Source organism: Bradysia coprophila, unplaced genomic scaffold, assembly GCF_014529535.1.
Source record: "Bradysia coprophila strain Holo2 unplaced genomic scaffold, BU_Bcop_v1 contig_250, whole genome shotgun sequence".
NCBI lineage: Eukaryota > Metazoa > Arthropoda > Insecta > Diptera > Sciaridae > Bradysia > Bradysia coprophila.
The window spans coordinates 241,758-258,585 of NW_023503512.1; the positions used below are offsets into that span (position 1 = coordinate 241,758).

At 38.7% G+C, this 16,828-nt stretch overlaps 2 protein-coding genes across 2 annotated transcripts; both read right to left on the bottom strand.

Annotated features, from left to right (window-relative positions):
• Positions 1-1,093: 1,093 nt before the first annotated feature.
• On the bottom strand, positions 1,094-1,884 carry LOC119078375. Its single transcript, XM_037185877.1, has 2 exons — positions 1,847-1,884; positions 1,094-1,784 (listed from the first exon to the last, which is right to left on the bottom strand). Exons 1-2 carry the CDS (start codon positions 1,882-1,884, stop codon positions 1,115-1,117), a joined length of 708 nt encoding a protein of 235 aa, XP_037041772.1. The 3' UTR covers positions 1,094-1,114.
• An 8,671-nt stretch (positions 1,885-10,555) lies between these two features.
• LOC119078386 (transient receptor potential cation channel protein painless-like) lies at positions 10,556-14,989 on the bottom strand. The gene is made up of 3 exons (XM_037185888.1): positions 14,909-14,989; positions 14,626-14,817; positions 10,556-13,415 (listed from the first exon to the last, which is right to left on the bottom strand). The coding sequence occupies exons 1-3, from the start codon at positions 14,933-14,935 to the stop codon at positions 10,668-10,670; spliced, it is 2,967 nt and encodes a 988-aa protein (XP_037041783.1). The 5' UTR covers positions 14,936-14,989; the 3' UTR covers positions 10,556-10,667.
• Positions 14,990-16,828: the final 1,839 nt, after the last annotated feature.

The window sequence follows — 16,828 nt, forward strand, 5'->3', positions numbered from 1 at the left end:
ACGAACTTTATCTTCATCCGAATTTACACTGGCAGCACAATTAAGAAAAAAATCGCTCGCTACGCTCGCAATTATCTTTTATTCTTTACAAAGCTTATGGTTCTTATAAAGAAGTTTCGCCCAATGTTCAAAAGTGCCCAGGACACGGCTGTTTATCGATAATTAAATTTTACAAAAGCATCAATTAATAAAACATCAATTTTCGATAATACAAAAAAGCGACTTTTTTGGGCAGCACTATACGAAAAAAGAAGTTGGCGCCTCTGGTCAATCTACTATAATCAACAATAAAATCGCTTTTCACATTAAATATGAGCGAAGTCACTTTTTTGGACATCTCGCACACGACTAAAATTACCATCAATTGCGTCAATAAAATTTTTACCAAGATGAACGCCCTCTGACCGTCAATTATTGCTTGAAATCTTTTTGATTCCAGAGTTTGATTTGAAAAATTTCTCGTCAATGACCTTCAGCAAATTCTGTTTCAAAGAGAATATCTCCAAGAATACCAGACCATGCAACAGCTGCGTTTGGTAGAAATTCCACTTCATTTCAATCAAGCTCTAGGAACGAAAGCTAGGCCTTGGCTTGAAAGCGTTGCTCGTCGATGGTCACGATCCAGGGTAAATGATCGAAAATGTGGAAGATCCCACAACGAATTCTCATCGAATTCCATCATGCTGGTATTGAAAAAAGTTTAGCAAATTCGATCGAAAGATTCGTCTGGTGTCGGCGAACACGGTTGGGATTTTTGAATTTTTGAAAATGTTTCCGAAGATTCAACGTCTTCATCCCATTTGTCAAAAAGGTTTTTCGAAGATATCTCAGGAAATATAAACGCTTGTAAATGATACCTCAAATAAAAGGTATTTACAATGCCGATCGTCAAAAAGAAAGTTTATGGAAATTAGATGACCGACTCGTTAGTTAGAGCCGTTGCTGTGAAGTGAACCAGGTACAGGGCGCCAAGCAGTTTTTCCACATATGTCGGCCAAATTTTTTTTCGGGTGTTTGACTGATTTACCCTTGGATTTACCTTACTTTTCGTAAAAATGTTTCCGTTTCAAAATATTTCAAACTCTTGCCTGGTAATGCTATAACCTATATTCATTCAATCAATTACACTTTCATCGCCTTCGCATTCCTCAATTGTATTCAACCAAAATTTAAAGTATTCCTGGAATCCCGGATAAATTGAGTCATATTCACACTTTAGTGTAAACTCGAACACCGTTTCCGCAACGCAATCATTGGAAAAACAATCTTTGTACATGCACGGCAGTGAAATCGCCATCCAAGTCAACAGTTTCAACGGTTTGAATATGGGACCATTGATGACAAACAAGTTATTGTCCTGCAATCGTAAGTGCTTAATTTTCGTACTCAATGAGAATACGTCGCCTTCAAGGTATTGCAGCTGATTATCCTCTAGAACAAGTTCGCGTAGGTTGGGAAACGGTTCGAGGTCATATTTACTGATCAATCTCAATTCCGATGAAATTATATAAATCAGCGACAATTTCGGCATGTACACATCAAGGAAATACGGGATATACCGGAAAACTTGATTTTCGATAACTAAGCCAATCACATCGTTCAGTTCGGTTTTGGCGCCATCAACACTATCCAACACTTGGTCAAGCTCTTCAACTTTCAAATCAATGGAATTGCAAATCCTTTTGCTATAGTAATCCAAACTAGCTTCCGTATAGTTACACTTCATGTCGAAAAATTGGGCGCGTATGAGTTGCAAATGGAATAACGAAATAATTGTTAGCAGCCTAACAACAACAAAACAAAAATAGAGCTCAAAGTGTTGCATCGCCATTCAAAACACTCTTACCTCATCGTTGATGAACGTCCGAGTTGTATATGAATCATTCTCCAATGAATTCGTACAGAGAAACTGGATTCAAATCGAAATGTCTTAGAGCATGCGGACCCGTACGAATGTTACGGTATGGCCAGAATCGTATAGGTGAAGGAATTTGTCCGGGTGTTATTCGGTTTGGACGTAGATCATTGCAGTATGTCTGGACTTTTCTGATTTTTAGCCCCGTACGTAGTACTGGGGGCTTATACAAACACCATGCCGTTTGTAACACGTGGAATTCGAAGTAAGGGCAAAGCATTTGCCTATGATTATAGATGACGAATCCACAATAAAAAAATGTCTGTCCATCTGTCTGTTTGTGTACACGATAACTTAAGTAAAACGCTACCGATTTTAAAAATTCTTTTTTTTCCCTGATAGGTAATGATAATGGTGAGACGGTTAGACCCCATATGAAAATGGGCATATTTCGACCACTCCTGAGTCGGGCCCAATAAGTGTTTTAGGGTTTTTCGAAGATATCTACGGCAATTAAAACGCTACACTTGTAAGTGATACGTCAAATAAAAGGTATTTACAATACCAATCGAGAAAAACCGACTTGTGAGTTAGAGCCCTTCCGACTACTCGGCTACCCGGCTACAGTGAACGTGGTGTTTTTTGCCAATATCTTCAGTAAACTTTGACCGAATTTCATGATTTTTTTGTTTGAATGGTATTGACAAATGCAAAAGCGTTACTACTATTTCCAGTTAACTAACAAAATGGCTGCCGACGGCCATATTGGATTTTATTAAAAACAATATGAATCGGTAAAAATGAAGTGAAATTTATCCGTTTTCGCCAATTTTTGTAAAATCTGATATGTACTTGCACACTAAATAGCGTGTTGTGGAAAAATTTCTAGAATTAGGTCTTTTAGGTGTTTTTTGCACATAAATCGAGTAAATCTCAATTTTGCTAGTTTTTGTTTCATTTGAGAGGTAATTGAATACCCAATGGAAAGTTTGCCAAAAATTTTGGGTTTCTAAAATACTGTCGTAAATTGTTGGTTTTATTTGAGAAGTACTTCGTACGGGCTTTCGTAATTGCGCTTTAAATTTAATTGCCTTGCAATTTTAAAAATGAACACTTTCAGTAAATTTGATCATACCCAACTTGACTAGAATTTTGGTAACAGACACATTAGAGGCTTGCAGACGTTTTAGGGTTCCGGGCGTATTACGGCTACGGACGTATTATGGTTACGGGCGAAATAGGATTACGGGTCGTACGGGGCTAAGTCGCAGCAAACGCTCCGACTGTTCTGATGCCTTGTTTTAGTAATAATTCAATACAATTGTTTTAGATGTAGTAGCAGCGCCGCAGGAGAAATTTTGTGATTTATTTCCTACTGTACTCTCAATAAATTATTGTTGATAAAAACTGTTATGATTTGCCCCGGCTACCCGTGGAAGTCGGCGCGCCTGAATAAAGTATGGCATCAGTGCTAAGTTTCGATTAAAGTAACTACCTCACAGTCAAACCAAACCAACAGCACATACTCATCTAACCACAGCCGGTTATTTATCATAATCCAGTTCCTACATGTAAGAATTTCTTACAATTTTTCTGTGACTGTTATAAAAACGACATGGAATCGAAACTAGATGCGGTTATGGTAACGAAATTTTGGATGAAGTCATCGATTGACATTATTCAATTCAACGTGGTAGTGCTGGAATACCATAAGTTTACTATTACATTTGTAACGCAACACGGCGAATTCGAATACCTGAGTGAGGGGAAAATGGCAGGTGATGAAAAGACGGAAAGGTTGTATATGTCGAATACTAAAAAAAACTGTCTGTCCGTGAAGGATTAACTTGAGTAAATCTCTTTCGATTTTGGAAGTTTAAGTTGTACGGTCAGGTTGGATGATGATCATATTCTGAAGAGTCGTCCCAAAGTTGGGGTATCTTAAGTGTTCTAGGTTTTTCAAGCATACCATCGGAAAAATAAATTGTGAGTTTCCACCACTCCACTTGGTCCATCATTATCATCTAGGATTTTGGAAAGATTTTTCCGGATTTTTTTTTGGAGTATTAAGAGTTCTCTGGTCATTTAGAATTATAGAGGTCTTAGTCGGTTGGTTTTTAATATTGTGCTCCTCCTCAGGTTGCACCATTTTTTTTTAGTTCCAGAATTCAAGGGTTTTGAAGGATTTATCAGGATTGGCTTTTGTGCCTCAGGACTTTTAAAAATACCGATGTGTTAGCAGATTAGTTCCTAAGACTCAACAATAGATTTTGGGACCCAGAAAGATTTCTCCTTTACTGCTTAACTTCTGTTAGTGCTTTCATCATTGAATCGAGTTTTAATCGACATAGGAGATGATTGATTCATACTGACTTTCGTAATTGCGCAATTTTCAAGATGTTGCTTTTCGTGATGGTACCGGGTATATTCTTCACGGACGCACAAGGTATATGGGAACGTCCACACCAACCAGTTTCTGTGAAGTTTTGTGCAATACACTTGAACCATGAATAATCTTAGTGGTCAGCTGCAGAAGGTACTATATTTTACCTGAAAATATGTTTACAGCAATGACGGCAAAAATGCAGTATAGGTGAACAGGGTGGATCGGCGATTTTTTGATTGGGAATAGTAGAGAAATGTCACCTGACACCATTTCAGGCAAAATTGGGGCGCGGAAAGCAATTTTAATTTTGTCACTTTGTATAAGGAAAATTAATTTGAGTCAAAGAAAAATATTGTTTGTACAAGGAAAATGAAAAAATTAAAATTTCTTTCCGCGCCCTAATTTCGCCTGAAATGGTGTCAGGGGACATTTCTCTACCATTCACAGTCAAAAAATCGCCGATCCCCCCTGTTCACCTATACTGCATTTTAGCCGCAATGACATATGTAGTAAGTATAGACTGGCCCTCCTGACATGTTTTGATGGATTGATGTTGAGGCCTCCAGATGTTGTGTTGCTTGCTTATACGACCACGAATGACCATGAATGATGCCTTGCATTCGACAAAAATTTCAGTTTAATTTACACTTTTCAATTGTTTTCTCACATTTTAGCAACTTACGCTAACTCTTTAAATTGCATATATCACACGCAATTGCCGTTGAACTAAATAATTCGGAAATTGTTTCCAACTATTGCTTATCACAGTTTGTTATGTAAACATTCAGTGTGAATTGTATTGCGAAATGTCATTAATGTCGGAACATCTGTGAATGTGTTAGTTAAACTTTATATGTGCATGTGTTGTTCATTAAAATTTGTATAAATGCTTAAAGTGCCTTTTTTGTTAACTGTTCATTTTTGACATTTCTTTCTGACATCGTTCACTTGACGAATGAATTCATTAATGAAGTCTACCATACTCTAAATAAATAATAACAAGGTATACGGATTCGTGTGGGGCCACAGCAGCTGCTCCATTCTTAACTGGTTTTTGATTTCTCTTGTTTTTTTTTCAATCTTTTTTGAGTTCTTCTTTTTCGTTTATGCGCTTAGAACCTGCTGGTCTGTTCTGTTCTGCACAATAATAAACAAGGAATTAAGAATCGATTCGGTCATGGTAATGTAATGTTAAACAAATGCCGGCCGTTAGTAGGCGGGTGTGACGCAAGTCAACACTACAAAAAATTGCAGTCAAAACATATTGAAGTAGGAACATAAATATAGCAACTTTTTGACTCCCCATTGGCTCCAATGACTGTCAGATTAAGATATTTGTATCCTACGTTAGTGAAAAGCCGTGACGCAAGTCCGTTCACACTGAAAAAATTTTCCGCAGGACAGTGGAACATATTTACACGCCTCTGCCTTTGCTCCTACTACTCCCAAAGTATTTCGTAATCTGGGCATCCATACGAGTTCAACGAGTTATCACACGCCACATAAGGTTAAGATTTGGCGGAGATATTAAATTTCAAAACTTGGAAATTTGTATGAAGAAATGGATTTCCATACATTTTACAAATTGATGAGTTTTAATAACCTTTGTTACTTTGTTACAACGAAATTTTTGAATTTGAATTTGGAAGAAGTTTTCAGGGTAAGTCAAGGACGTAATTCTAAGAAACTAATTTGAAGGAATTTTCATAAAAGCTTATAATTTTGGAGCTATGAGCGCTTTAAGCTATTGAACTGTGGTACTTATAACTCGGAAAATATGGCAGATAGAATAGAAAGTTCGTTTAAAAGACAAACTTATAAAGTTTCACATTCTAGTCGACGTGTGTTTCAGGGTTTTTACCAAAAATCTCCCATTTGGGAGCTATGGCATTTTAACCGTAACCGCTACGTGATTTAAATCTTGGCAAATGTGGCAGTTATAAAGTTGAATTGAATTGAATTTATTGAATTGAATTTATTGACACCGCCAAAAAACTGGCTGAATATAAAAATATACAAACGTAGATAACATAAATACTTAAGACTACTTCCGTCAAACACTAAAAACCAAGCTCCTCTAAAATTAAACTTTTAAACGTCGTTCTATTCTCACACCTAGTCACAATCGCTTTATGCTTATTAATAAGTCTAATCATCCGAACGATCGGTTGTTCTGATAAATACACATTCGAAAACCGCGGCTCAACCAGCAATTTCATAGTAGTCTCTCGAAAACCGTAAACACTATCACTTCGAACAAATCTAGGCGAGATAATATCATCAGTTACGTTTCCTTTATACAAATCAAAAGCAAGCTATGCATCAGCTATTGTTCGACGAGTATCCAAACTTTGTAACTTCAGTTGCTTGCATCGATCCTCGTACGGAGCCAACCTGTAGGTCGTTGCGTTGCTACGGCTTTCTAGCAAATAGATAACGAACTGTTTCTGTATAGATTCAATATCGTCTTTGTAGATTTGCGCTGCAGGATTCCAAATTGTTGATGCAAATTCCAGCCTTGGAAGAGAACTTCCGGCCGGTACTCCAGATGTAGATTCGTACAATCTTGACTTAAAAATGCTGATTTGAACGTAATTTGTCCTCCCAACCAGATATTGACACATCCACCTTGCTGTTTTCTTCCCAATACCAAATCTCGCAAATTTCACAATTAACAAACGTATTATCACTTTGTCGAAGGCAGTTTTGTAATCACCATAACACAAGTCGAGTTGACATGATCGTTCGAATGCATTGTGAGCCATAATTGATAGACCTAGTAGATTGGTGACAACTGATCTCTTATTCCTGAATCCATGTTGCGCGCTTTTCAGTTGAGGTTGAATAATCTCACTAATCTTCTTCTTCACTGCAATATCATGGATTTTTAGTACGATCGTTTGGATGGCTACGACTCTATAGTTCTTTACGTCTGCTTTGTCACCCTTTCTTTTGTATACCGGAACGATTCGTGATATTTTCGATGTGGCTGCTATTTCACCAATATTGAAAGATTTTTGATACAGCAACCATATTGGCCATGCAACTGATGATTCACACATTTTCAAAACCGATGCTTTTATCTCGTCTGGTCTAGTTCCACTCTTCCATTCCAGTGTATGAATCGCTGCTTCAATGTCAAACAACGAGACATTAATTTCTTCAGCACTACTTATCGGAACGTAAATATCGTCAAAATCCCAATTCTCTTCATCAGGTACGTAAATCGATTCGAAGTAATCAGCAAACAAGTCTACCACTTCTTCCGTTGTATTGCCAATTTTATCACCGAATTTTAGTGTGTCAATTTTAGTGGGTACAATTTTCGCTTTTCTTTTTGTGAGTCGAAGCTGTAAGCGTCACACCTCCACTTTCACTTTTCTGGAAAAACATTTTTTGGCCAAATTTCGAGATTTGAGGGTTTTAAGGGTCAAATTCTTTCCACCTCGATAACTTTCCAGCTAAGTCCTCTAGAGCTCTGTGTCGGGGAGGTTTTTTTTGCGAAGAAAGTTCATACACACGGCGAAGTAGCGTCTAACTCTAAATTGCCTAAAATGTGCTCAAAGTGTCACAATACCTATTAGTAAGTAGAACATACAATTTCTTTCAATCCTGAATGCTCCATCATGTTCCCAGTCCTAGAACTCACGGATGACGCTCGCTTCCATCAAGTTTATTTGGGTTTCTACTGGATTTTTTTTCGATGTGAGTAGAGGTATGTTTCTATGATCCAACGATTCCTGAATGATCCACCCTATTCCAATCGAAGAACTCACAGATTACGCTCACCAGATAACGAGATAACACTCGCTTCAATCAAGGCTTTTGGCTATCTACTGGATTTCAAGTTTTTAGCCCCGTACGAAGTACGAAGGGGCTTATAGGATTACGATGCCGTGTGTAATTGATGGATTTCGAAGCAGACGGTAAGGGCAAAGTGTTTGCCTATGTTCATAGATGACGAATCCGCAATAAAAATTTGGGCCGTCTGTCCGTCTGTCCGTCTGTCCGTCTGTCCGTCTGTCCGTCTGTCCGTCTGTCCGTCACGTCGATATCTTGAGTAAATCAAATCCGATTTCAAATATTTTTTTTTTCCTGAAAGATAGTCAAAATAGTGAGGCTAAGTTCGAAGATGGACATATTCGGGTCGGCCCTTCGTGAGTTAGGGCCACCTAAGTGATTTAAGGTCTTTTGGTGATATTTATGGCAAAATAAACGATGGAAATGTAAATGACACGGCAAATGATAGGTATTGTCAATACCAATCCAGGAAAAAAAAGTTTTTTAAAATCGGGTGAGTGGACCGTGAGTTAGGGCCTTAGAAGTGAAAAGCTACTAGGGCCCTATGTGTATTTTACATAGAACTCAAGTAAATTTCATTCGTTTTTCGTAATTTTTGTGTCATTTGGAAGGTAATCAAAAGCCGAATAGAATGTTGTTGAAAAAAAATTAAATTTGGGTCCTCGGACTAAGGCCGCTACTAGGGCCCTATGTGTATTTTACATTGAACTCGAGTAAATTTCATTCGTTTTTCGTAATTTTTGTGTCATTTGGAAGGTAATCAAAGGCCGAATAGAATGTTGTTGAAAAAAAATTAAATTTGGGTCCTCGGACTAAGGCCGCTACTAGGGCCCTATGTGTATTTTAGATTGAACTCAAGTAAATTTCATTCGTTTTTCGTAATTTTTGTGTCATTTGGAAGGTAATCAAAAGCCGAATAGAATGTTGTTGAAAAAAAAATTAAATTTGGGTCCTTGGACTAAGGCCACTACTAGGGCCCTATGTGTATTTTACATTGAACTCGAGTAAATTTCTTCGTTTTTCGTAATTTTTGTGTCATTTGGAAGGTAATCAAAGGCCGAATAGAATGTTGTTGAAAAAAAAATAAATTTGGGTCCTCGGACTAAGGCCGCTACTAGGGCCCTATGTGTATTTTACATTGAACTCGAGTAAATTTCATTCGTTTTTCGTAATTTTTGTGTCATTTGGAAGGTAATCAAAGGCCGAATAGAATGTTGTTGAAAAAAAAAATTAAATTTGGGTCCTTGGACTAAGGCCGCTACTAGGGCCCTATGTGTATTTTACATATAACTCGAGCAAATTTCATCCGTTTTTCGTAATTTTTGTTTCATTTGGAAGGTAATCAAAGGCCGAATAGAATGTAGTTGAAAAAAAATAAATTTGGGTCCTCGGACTAAGGCCGCTACTAGGGCCCTATGTGTATTTTACATAGAACTCGAGCAAATTTCATCCGTTTTCCGTATTTTTTGTTTCATTTGGAGGGTAATCAAAGGCCGAATAGAATGTAGTTGAAAAAAAAATAAATTTGGGTCCTCGGACTAAGGCTGGTACTAGGGCCCTATGTGTATTTTACATACAACTCGCGTAAATTTCATCCGTTTGTCGTAATTTTTGTTTAATTTAGAAGGTAATCGAAGGCCGAATAGAATGTAGTTGAAAAAAAAAAAATTTGGGTCCTCGGACTAAGGCCGGTACTAGGGCCCTATGTGTATTTATACTCAATAAATTAAAATTTTAGGGCTATTTGAAATTTTTGTTTCATTTGAAAGGAACGTCGTACGGGGCTTCGTAATTGCGCTATGCGCAATTTCTAAGATGTACACATTCCATAATAATTTTACTTTAACTACATTAACCGGCGCAATAGGCTTACGGTCAAAGTAGGGTGACAGACGCACTAGGGTCACGTACGCAATAGATATACGGGTTTGTACGGGGCTCAGTCGCAGCAAACGCTCCGACTGTTCTGATGGCTCGTTTTTTTTTGAGGTGGTCAGAGGTAGGTTTCTACGATTTGACTATTTCTGAATCCTCCTACCCATACCCAATATCCTCTGTAACACTTATGCTTGGCAGACTAAATCTGCTAGATTTTAGATAGATTTCAAAGATCCCTATACAAATAAAATATGTTTCGATTTGGCCAGGGAATCCTCCAAGGGACTCTGACCCCAACAGAGTTAGCGGTTTTGTTGTATCATTTTTTTGGGAATCCCAAATAGCTAGGGCATTTTTCCAGTCACAGAAAAAGTTCTTCCATAAAATGTTGGCGATGAAATCAGACTTTCGAACAAAACAAAGAATCACTAGAAAGTTTTGCATTTTTACTGTATTGCCGGTCCGCGTCAGCCATAAAAGAATGTTGTTCCACAACATTGACCACTCTATCATATCATATTGTCAAATTTTTAATAAATTCCCCAGCGCAAGGTTTTTTTCGACATAAGAACCTGTACTGGACTATTTTTCAATTTTAAGAATGTATGGGATAAAAAACAAGTCTGATGCTCAGGATGTAAACGTCACTGATAGTTTGTATTTGCTTTCTTTATGTAAAGTTATAATTACGTTATAAGGCACTTAGATTAGTGGTGCTGTATATGCTACCAATGTTCAATCGAGTAGTCATAGTTTCGTCGAATGACTTATTTGGCTAAAAATTTGTGACATTTCTTCATGCATGCCCTGTACCACTCGAACTTCCTTATGCATATCCTCCTGCGCCACTCGAATCATCGCACAGAGCTCGTCTTTGAAACAGTCGAGTTGATTCGTGCTTTCACAATTTTGATTTTCCTGTCTGTCTTTGACAAAGTCTACTATTTTGGTCATCAGTTTCTCGTCAAATCTGAGAGGCTGTCGCAGTATCGTCCGAAATATCCGATTGCAATAGAAGTACTCAAAATCGGAGACCTTACCGGTCTTTTGCATGATAATGGTTAGATTGTCGGACATTTGTATTCGTCGCTTGATTTTGACAGCATTGTCTTTGGTCGGTGTCAGCATTATAGTAAACACATCGGGAAACAAGTTTGCGTACGTCACTTTGAAGAACGAGTACAGCGTTTCGTAGCTACGTACCGTGGAAATTCGTTTCTTCAATTCGACAAATTCAGCCACTTCCATCATTTGATTGGTGTCACTAATTGCCAATGCATTCAACAGATTTAACAGAACTGTCGATATCGTGATCATGAACACCAGAAAAAGCAATTCCTGGAAATGATCTTCCTTTTTGATGGTAATGTCATCGAAATCCGATAACATCATCCTCACAGTCGAAATGGTCGACACAAACGGATTGGCAAATCCGTGGCCGTCCTCCAATTTGTCTTCGAACAAATTCGATTTTCTCAGTATCAGCCCGTTGTACTCATCGTAATTCAACGCGTAGAAGCTCATGCCGAACGCTGATATCAGGATCATGTACGGTGTGATCGTTTTCAGGAACGTTTTGCACACTTTGTTCAAGATTTCCATGTGCAGGGACAGCGAAAAGGCGGACACTTTGGAAAACAGTTGGATGCTCTGACCGCCCATCAACAGAATCATAATGGCCGAGCATTTTTTGAAATTGCTGCGACCCATATCAACGTTTTCGATGAGAATGGCAAAGGCAACGGCGATCAGCGAAATGTCCAGCCAATTGATCGGTTTGAAGAAATACTTTTTGAAAGACATGGCGCACTGAATGACCTCGTAGGCCGCCAGAAATGTCAGTCCAATAAGGCCAAACCAATACGACACTGTGTGTTCGGCGAAATGCTGCCGGAAGTAAAATTTCCATTTTTCATCCGCCTCGAAATCCTTTGCTAAGACGAGCTTCTCTCTCTTGGCAATCTTCTGTTCCAACGTGTCATTTCCGTAGAATCTCCTGGTTGTGTTCAGATTGTTGTACAGCAGCATTGTGATTGAGATCTCTAAATTGAGGGTGTCGTTCTTCTCGAATCGAAATTCGTGAATTGGGATGTCAAACAATTTGTTGTTGAAATTGTATGCGTTGGTACAGTATCCACGGTCATAACGAAAATCATCGAAGTTGCGAGACGACTTGGACACATTGTAGACGTTGACTATGGTCACAACCAGAAAGATCATGAAACTGAAGTAGAGAAGAAGATTGAAATAGACGACAAAGTCGATCTTCCGCCACTTGAGCAGTACGAAGGACGCAATGACCGGATGTAAGATGAATTCTTCCAAACTGGGATTCGACGACATCAAATGAATCGGTGTGATTTCCGACTTTTGCCTGTCGGGCGGTATCAAGAATTTGTAGTCAATGTAAACCTCACAATCTCTGTCCGTGATGTCGCCGGAACATCGGACGCACTCATCTAGAAACGCTTGCAGCGTGTCCTTTTTGATGTAACTCAAAACCGATTCGTAGCCGATGTAGGCTCCACGTCTCAGCAGTTCCTTGATGATGTCATCGCATCCGTACTTGCATGCGAAAAACAATGGGACACGGTTCTCGGGATCCGTCTGATTGATGATGTCCAGTGTGCATCGGTGATCGGCGATGATCAGTTTGAATGTGTTCTGACGATCAACGGTGTCCAGTGTCTCCGATGAGAACAGTTGTTGCAACAGATTTCGTTCGAGGTTTGTGGACTGGAATGACAAGTTTTTGTCCGTTAGAAGCACTTTGAGCACGTCATGACACCCGAACGTGCAAGCCAAAAATCCAGGAGTCATTTTGAATTTGCTGTTCTTCGATACTCCATTGATTTCCGCTCCGTGACTCATCAAAGTTCCGACAACTACGGGCAAATTTTTAACGATAGCCACTTCTAACAACACCAAGATCTCGTCATTGAAATCCTTTGAATTTTCCTTCCACAGTTCAATGTTGTCGGACAATTGCAATTCGTTCCAATCGCTAATGTGTTCGGCCATGTAGTCGACATCAACAACCAGATCCCTTTGCTTATGCATTTGATACGAAAAACCTCGGTCCCGCATCATCTCACCGACGTCCTTGTTGCCTTGTGCCCAATAATCGATCCTAGCGTTTACAATGATGAAGTTGATCAGATCCAATTCCACAATCGGATTTTTCAACAGCAAATAGAAGGGCGTCTCTCCCTTTTCATTCGAGCAGTTTATGTTGCATCCATTCACAAGCAATGCCATTATCATTTTCGCAATTTCGGCATAATTGTCTTCGGTTATTCTGCTGCTCAACAAATGAAGGTAGTTGTTTCCGCCGTCCAACTTTTCATTTATGATCTTGGAATATTGAGTTGCAACAAATTGGTCAACACATAACGGTGTGAAGGACTCTTCGGCTGGTTTCAATATTGTGATCAAGTTGTCAGCACACAGGGAGTCGATGGCAAAACGAAGTGGGTATATTCCATCCGAATTTTTCTGGGTTTGGGAAAAAGATAACTGATTTCAAATTTTGACTAATAGTTGTTAATGTAATTAGAATTGGTAGAATAATTATCAGAAACCGTAAACCGTATTGGAATGAAATTATATTTGTAAAAAAAATTTGGGTGGTGATGGGGACCGAACCCACCAGGCCCGTAGCTGGGGGGGGGGGCAGAGGGAGGATTGGCCCCTCCTGGGATTTTCAAAACTTGGCATTTTTATACAAAATATTTTTTTTACTGCTTTTGAAAGAAATAGGATTACGGGTGGTACGGGGCTCAGTCGCTCAGTCGCTCCGACTGTTCTGTTGCCTTGTTTTTCTCCGATTGGAGTGGTTCATTTGCGCCACTAATAAACGTTAGAGGCCCCATACGTACGTCGATTTTCCAAATTTTCATCTGGGGCATTTACTCCAGTCTTATTTCTAGTATACAGGAATGGACGGACGGGACGGACAACAATTTTCTTTGAGGATTCCCCTTTTTTTAGATTTTATGGTTTGACGGCTCAAATTCTTGCTAATCTAGATAAATTCCCAGAAAGGTCCTAAAGGTTCGGTCGGATAAGAGACCTTATAGAGTGTTTTGGGGAGAAGAAACTACGTGTTTTTGCATATAAATCGGGTAAATTGCTTCCGATTTGGCTAACTTTTTTTTGAAAGGTAAGGGAATGCTATTCGTCGAATGCTAAGGTTTCGCAACAAAGTGCCAAATTGCTGGACAAGATTTAGGTGAGAGGAGGGTGATGTGTGGCAGACGGAAGACCAACGGACCATACCGACCCATTCAAATTTATCAAAATCAATCGATTAAGATGGCTCATGTACAAAGAATGAATGAGGAACATGTACCACTGAAACTGCTAAATACAAATCCCGATGGTAATCGCAGACCAGGAAGACCAGAGCGAGATGGAAAGATGCAATTGAGTCTAATCTGAAAGTACTAAGAGTGAGCGAACGTTGGTGCAGAATAGGTGCAAACGTAGGCTGTTATGAGAAAACGACATTTTGTCACATTCTCAAAAGTGACTTTCTCTGGTCTCTGATCAGCACAATTCGATAGCACTAAACTGTTAGGTAATATCCGGATGCAATCTTGTGACGGTTACAACGACATACACCTTAAATACCATGAGTACCTTAAGATGCGAGTGAAATTTGTTTGAGTGGGGAAGCGTACAACTCACCTTGACCATAAGTTACCTTATAAAAGTCACAGCCGTTACAGATGCATATTTCGATGAATTTCTGCGATTTCGGTGTCAAAAGAACTTTTTCAAATGTTGATAGACCGTTGTAGCGTTTTAGTTTTGTGTTCGGATTTATTCGCAGGTCGTCTAAGATGTATTGAAATTGATGTTCATTTCTCGACTCTATACACTCGACGAGAACATTCTAAATTTGAAATAAATTTTTTTGTAAACATTTCCCAACGATACAGATACAGACATAAGTTTCCAGTTAGACTAAGACTATAGGTATGTACCTCTACTCGTTCCGTTTCTAAAACCATCTTGTCTCTTGGTAATCAAAATAAACACTAAAATGTACGTCTTGCCGCTTTAAGTTTTGCATCAAACTATGTTGACATTACTAACCGGTCTTTTTAATATTTTTAGACCCGTACGAAGTACTGGAGGCTATTACGATTAATATGTCGTTCGTAACACGTCGAGTTTGAAACGGTGTCAGGTCAGGTCCAAAGTGTATAAATGTAATGCAAACACTCAGCGGATCAGTTATTTTTGATACCTACTTTCAGATGAATTCATTTTTGTAATGTTGCCATCACCATGTTCAGGCTTCAGGTAAATCTGACCTGTTTCCAGTCTTATTTTCGTTAGGTGGAGGGGGTGAGGTGTCGGTGTGGAAGTTCTTTTGGATATTTGAGGTGTTAGTGGGTTGGTTCTTAATATTTTACTACACATCCTGATGCACCATTTTCTTCGTTTTCTAGAATTAAAGAATTTCTCAGAATTCGTTTGAGTTCCGCTTAGGACTTTTGGGAATATCAATGTGTGAGCAGGTTTGTTCCTAAAATCCGAATGTAGGTTTTGGGACACGGGAAGATTTTCATCACAGCTTAACTTCCGTCGGTTTATTGAAAGATTTTAATCGACATGATGACGGATTCTTAATTCTTATCATTCGTGATATACGGATACGGACTTCATATGGACTTTAGTAGTTGCCCAATTTTTCAGATGTATGTTTTTCATAAAAATTTAATTGTACGAGTAGAGGTATTAGCTACGGACACACTAGGTATACGGATTCGTGTGGGGCTAACATCGCAGCGTCTGCTACATTATTAACTGTTTTTTTGATTTCTCCTGATTTTTTCCTGTCTTTTTTGAGTTCTTCTGTTTCGTTTAGCGTGCTGATCTGTTCTATTCAATAATAAACAAGGAATGAAGAATCGATCCGGTTATGGTAATGCAATTTTAAACCAAGTTATTCATCATGGCCGCACGTTCGTATTCGGGCGTGACGCAAGTCCACTACTACGAGAAATTTCTAAAAGAAAAATTTTAGGGAGTGAAAAACATAAGTACGGCAACTTTTCGATGCCCATAAATTTTAAAATTGCTAATGCCCATGTTCGTGTGATAGGGTATGAGCTTCAGCAGCCCACTCATCTCTAGATCGAAGTCGTCATTTTCAAAATTTATTTCACGAATTTCATTAAATTTAATGAATATTCGGTTCAAAGTCACTCACGATAAAATAACAAGAAGAAATAATTGAGAAAGAATTCAGAAGAATCAGCAACAATAATTATTTCTGACGTCGTCGCTTGATTAGACTGATATTCGTATCACGGTTAGCAGTGCGTTTTTGTCGTGTCGAGTGTTGCTGACGTCCTGACGTTGTCAAAGGTACCGCAATCTCCGATACTAAAGAGTTTGTTTATTTATTTCGATCAATACACAGGCCACTATCCTAGTTACATATCAATCGTTAATCATTCAATACAATCAAATCATCAAATTAAATAATTAAATAAATCTGTAATCTCAGCGTTCGGAAAACTCAGACTAATTTTCAAAAGCAAAATGAATAATAGTCTGAAACGCAAAGTTTTCGACACTTGTGTCCTTCCAGTGCTCACTTATGGAGCGGAAACGTTAACTTTAACGAAAGCATCCGAAGATAAATTGAGAGTGACACAAAGAGACATGAAACGGAGTGTGCTTGGAATAACACTCAGAGACAGAATGACGAATCAATGGATTCGACAACAAACCAGGGTCGTTGATGTCATGGAAAGAATAGCATCTCTGAAATGGAACTGGGCCGGACATATTGCAAGAAGGACAGACGCACGTTGGACCAAAAAGATCATGAACTGGCGACCATATAAAAGACGAGCTATAGGTACACCACCAGAGAGATGGACAAACGG

Excerpts from the sequence above, each read along its gene's own strand:
- LOC119078375 (XM_037185877.1), bottom strand. The coding sequence starts at position 1,884 with ATGATTCATATACAACTCGGACGTTCATCAACGATGAG. Across the intron at positions 1,785-1,846 it reads GGACGTTCATCAACGATGAG|GCTGCTAACAATTATTTCGT; the intron begins GTAAGAGTGTTT and ends TGTTGTTGTTAG.
- LOC119078386 (XM_037185888.1), bottom strand. The coding sequence starts at position 14,935 with ATGGTTTTAGAAACGGAACGAGTAGAG. Across the intron at positions 14,818-14,908 it reads TAGAAACGGAACGAGTAGAG|AATGTTCTCGTCGAGTGTAT; the intron begins GTACATACCTAT and ends TTTCAAATTTAG. Across the intron at positions 13,416-14,625 it reads ACGGCTGTGACTTTTATAAG|AAAAATTCGGATGGAATATA; the intron begins GTAACTTATGGT and ends TCCCAAACCCAG.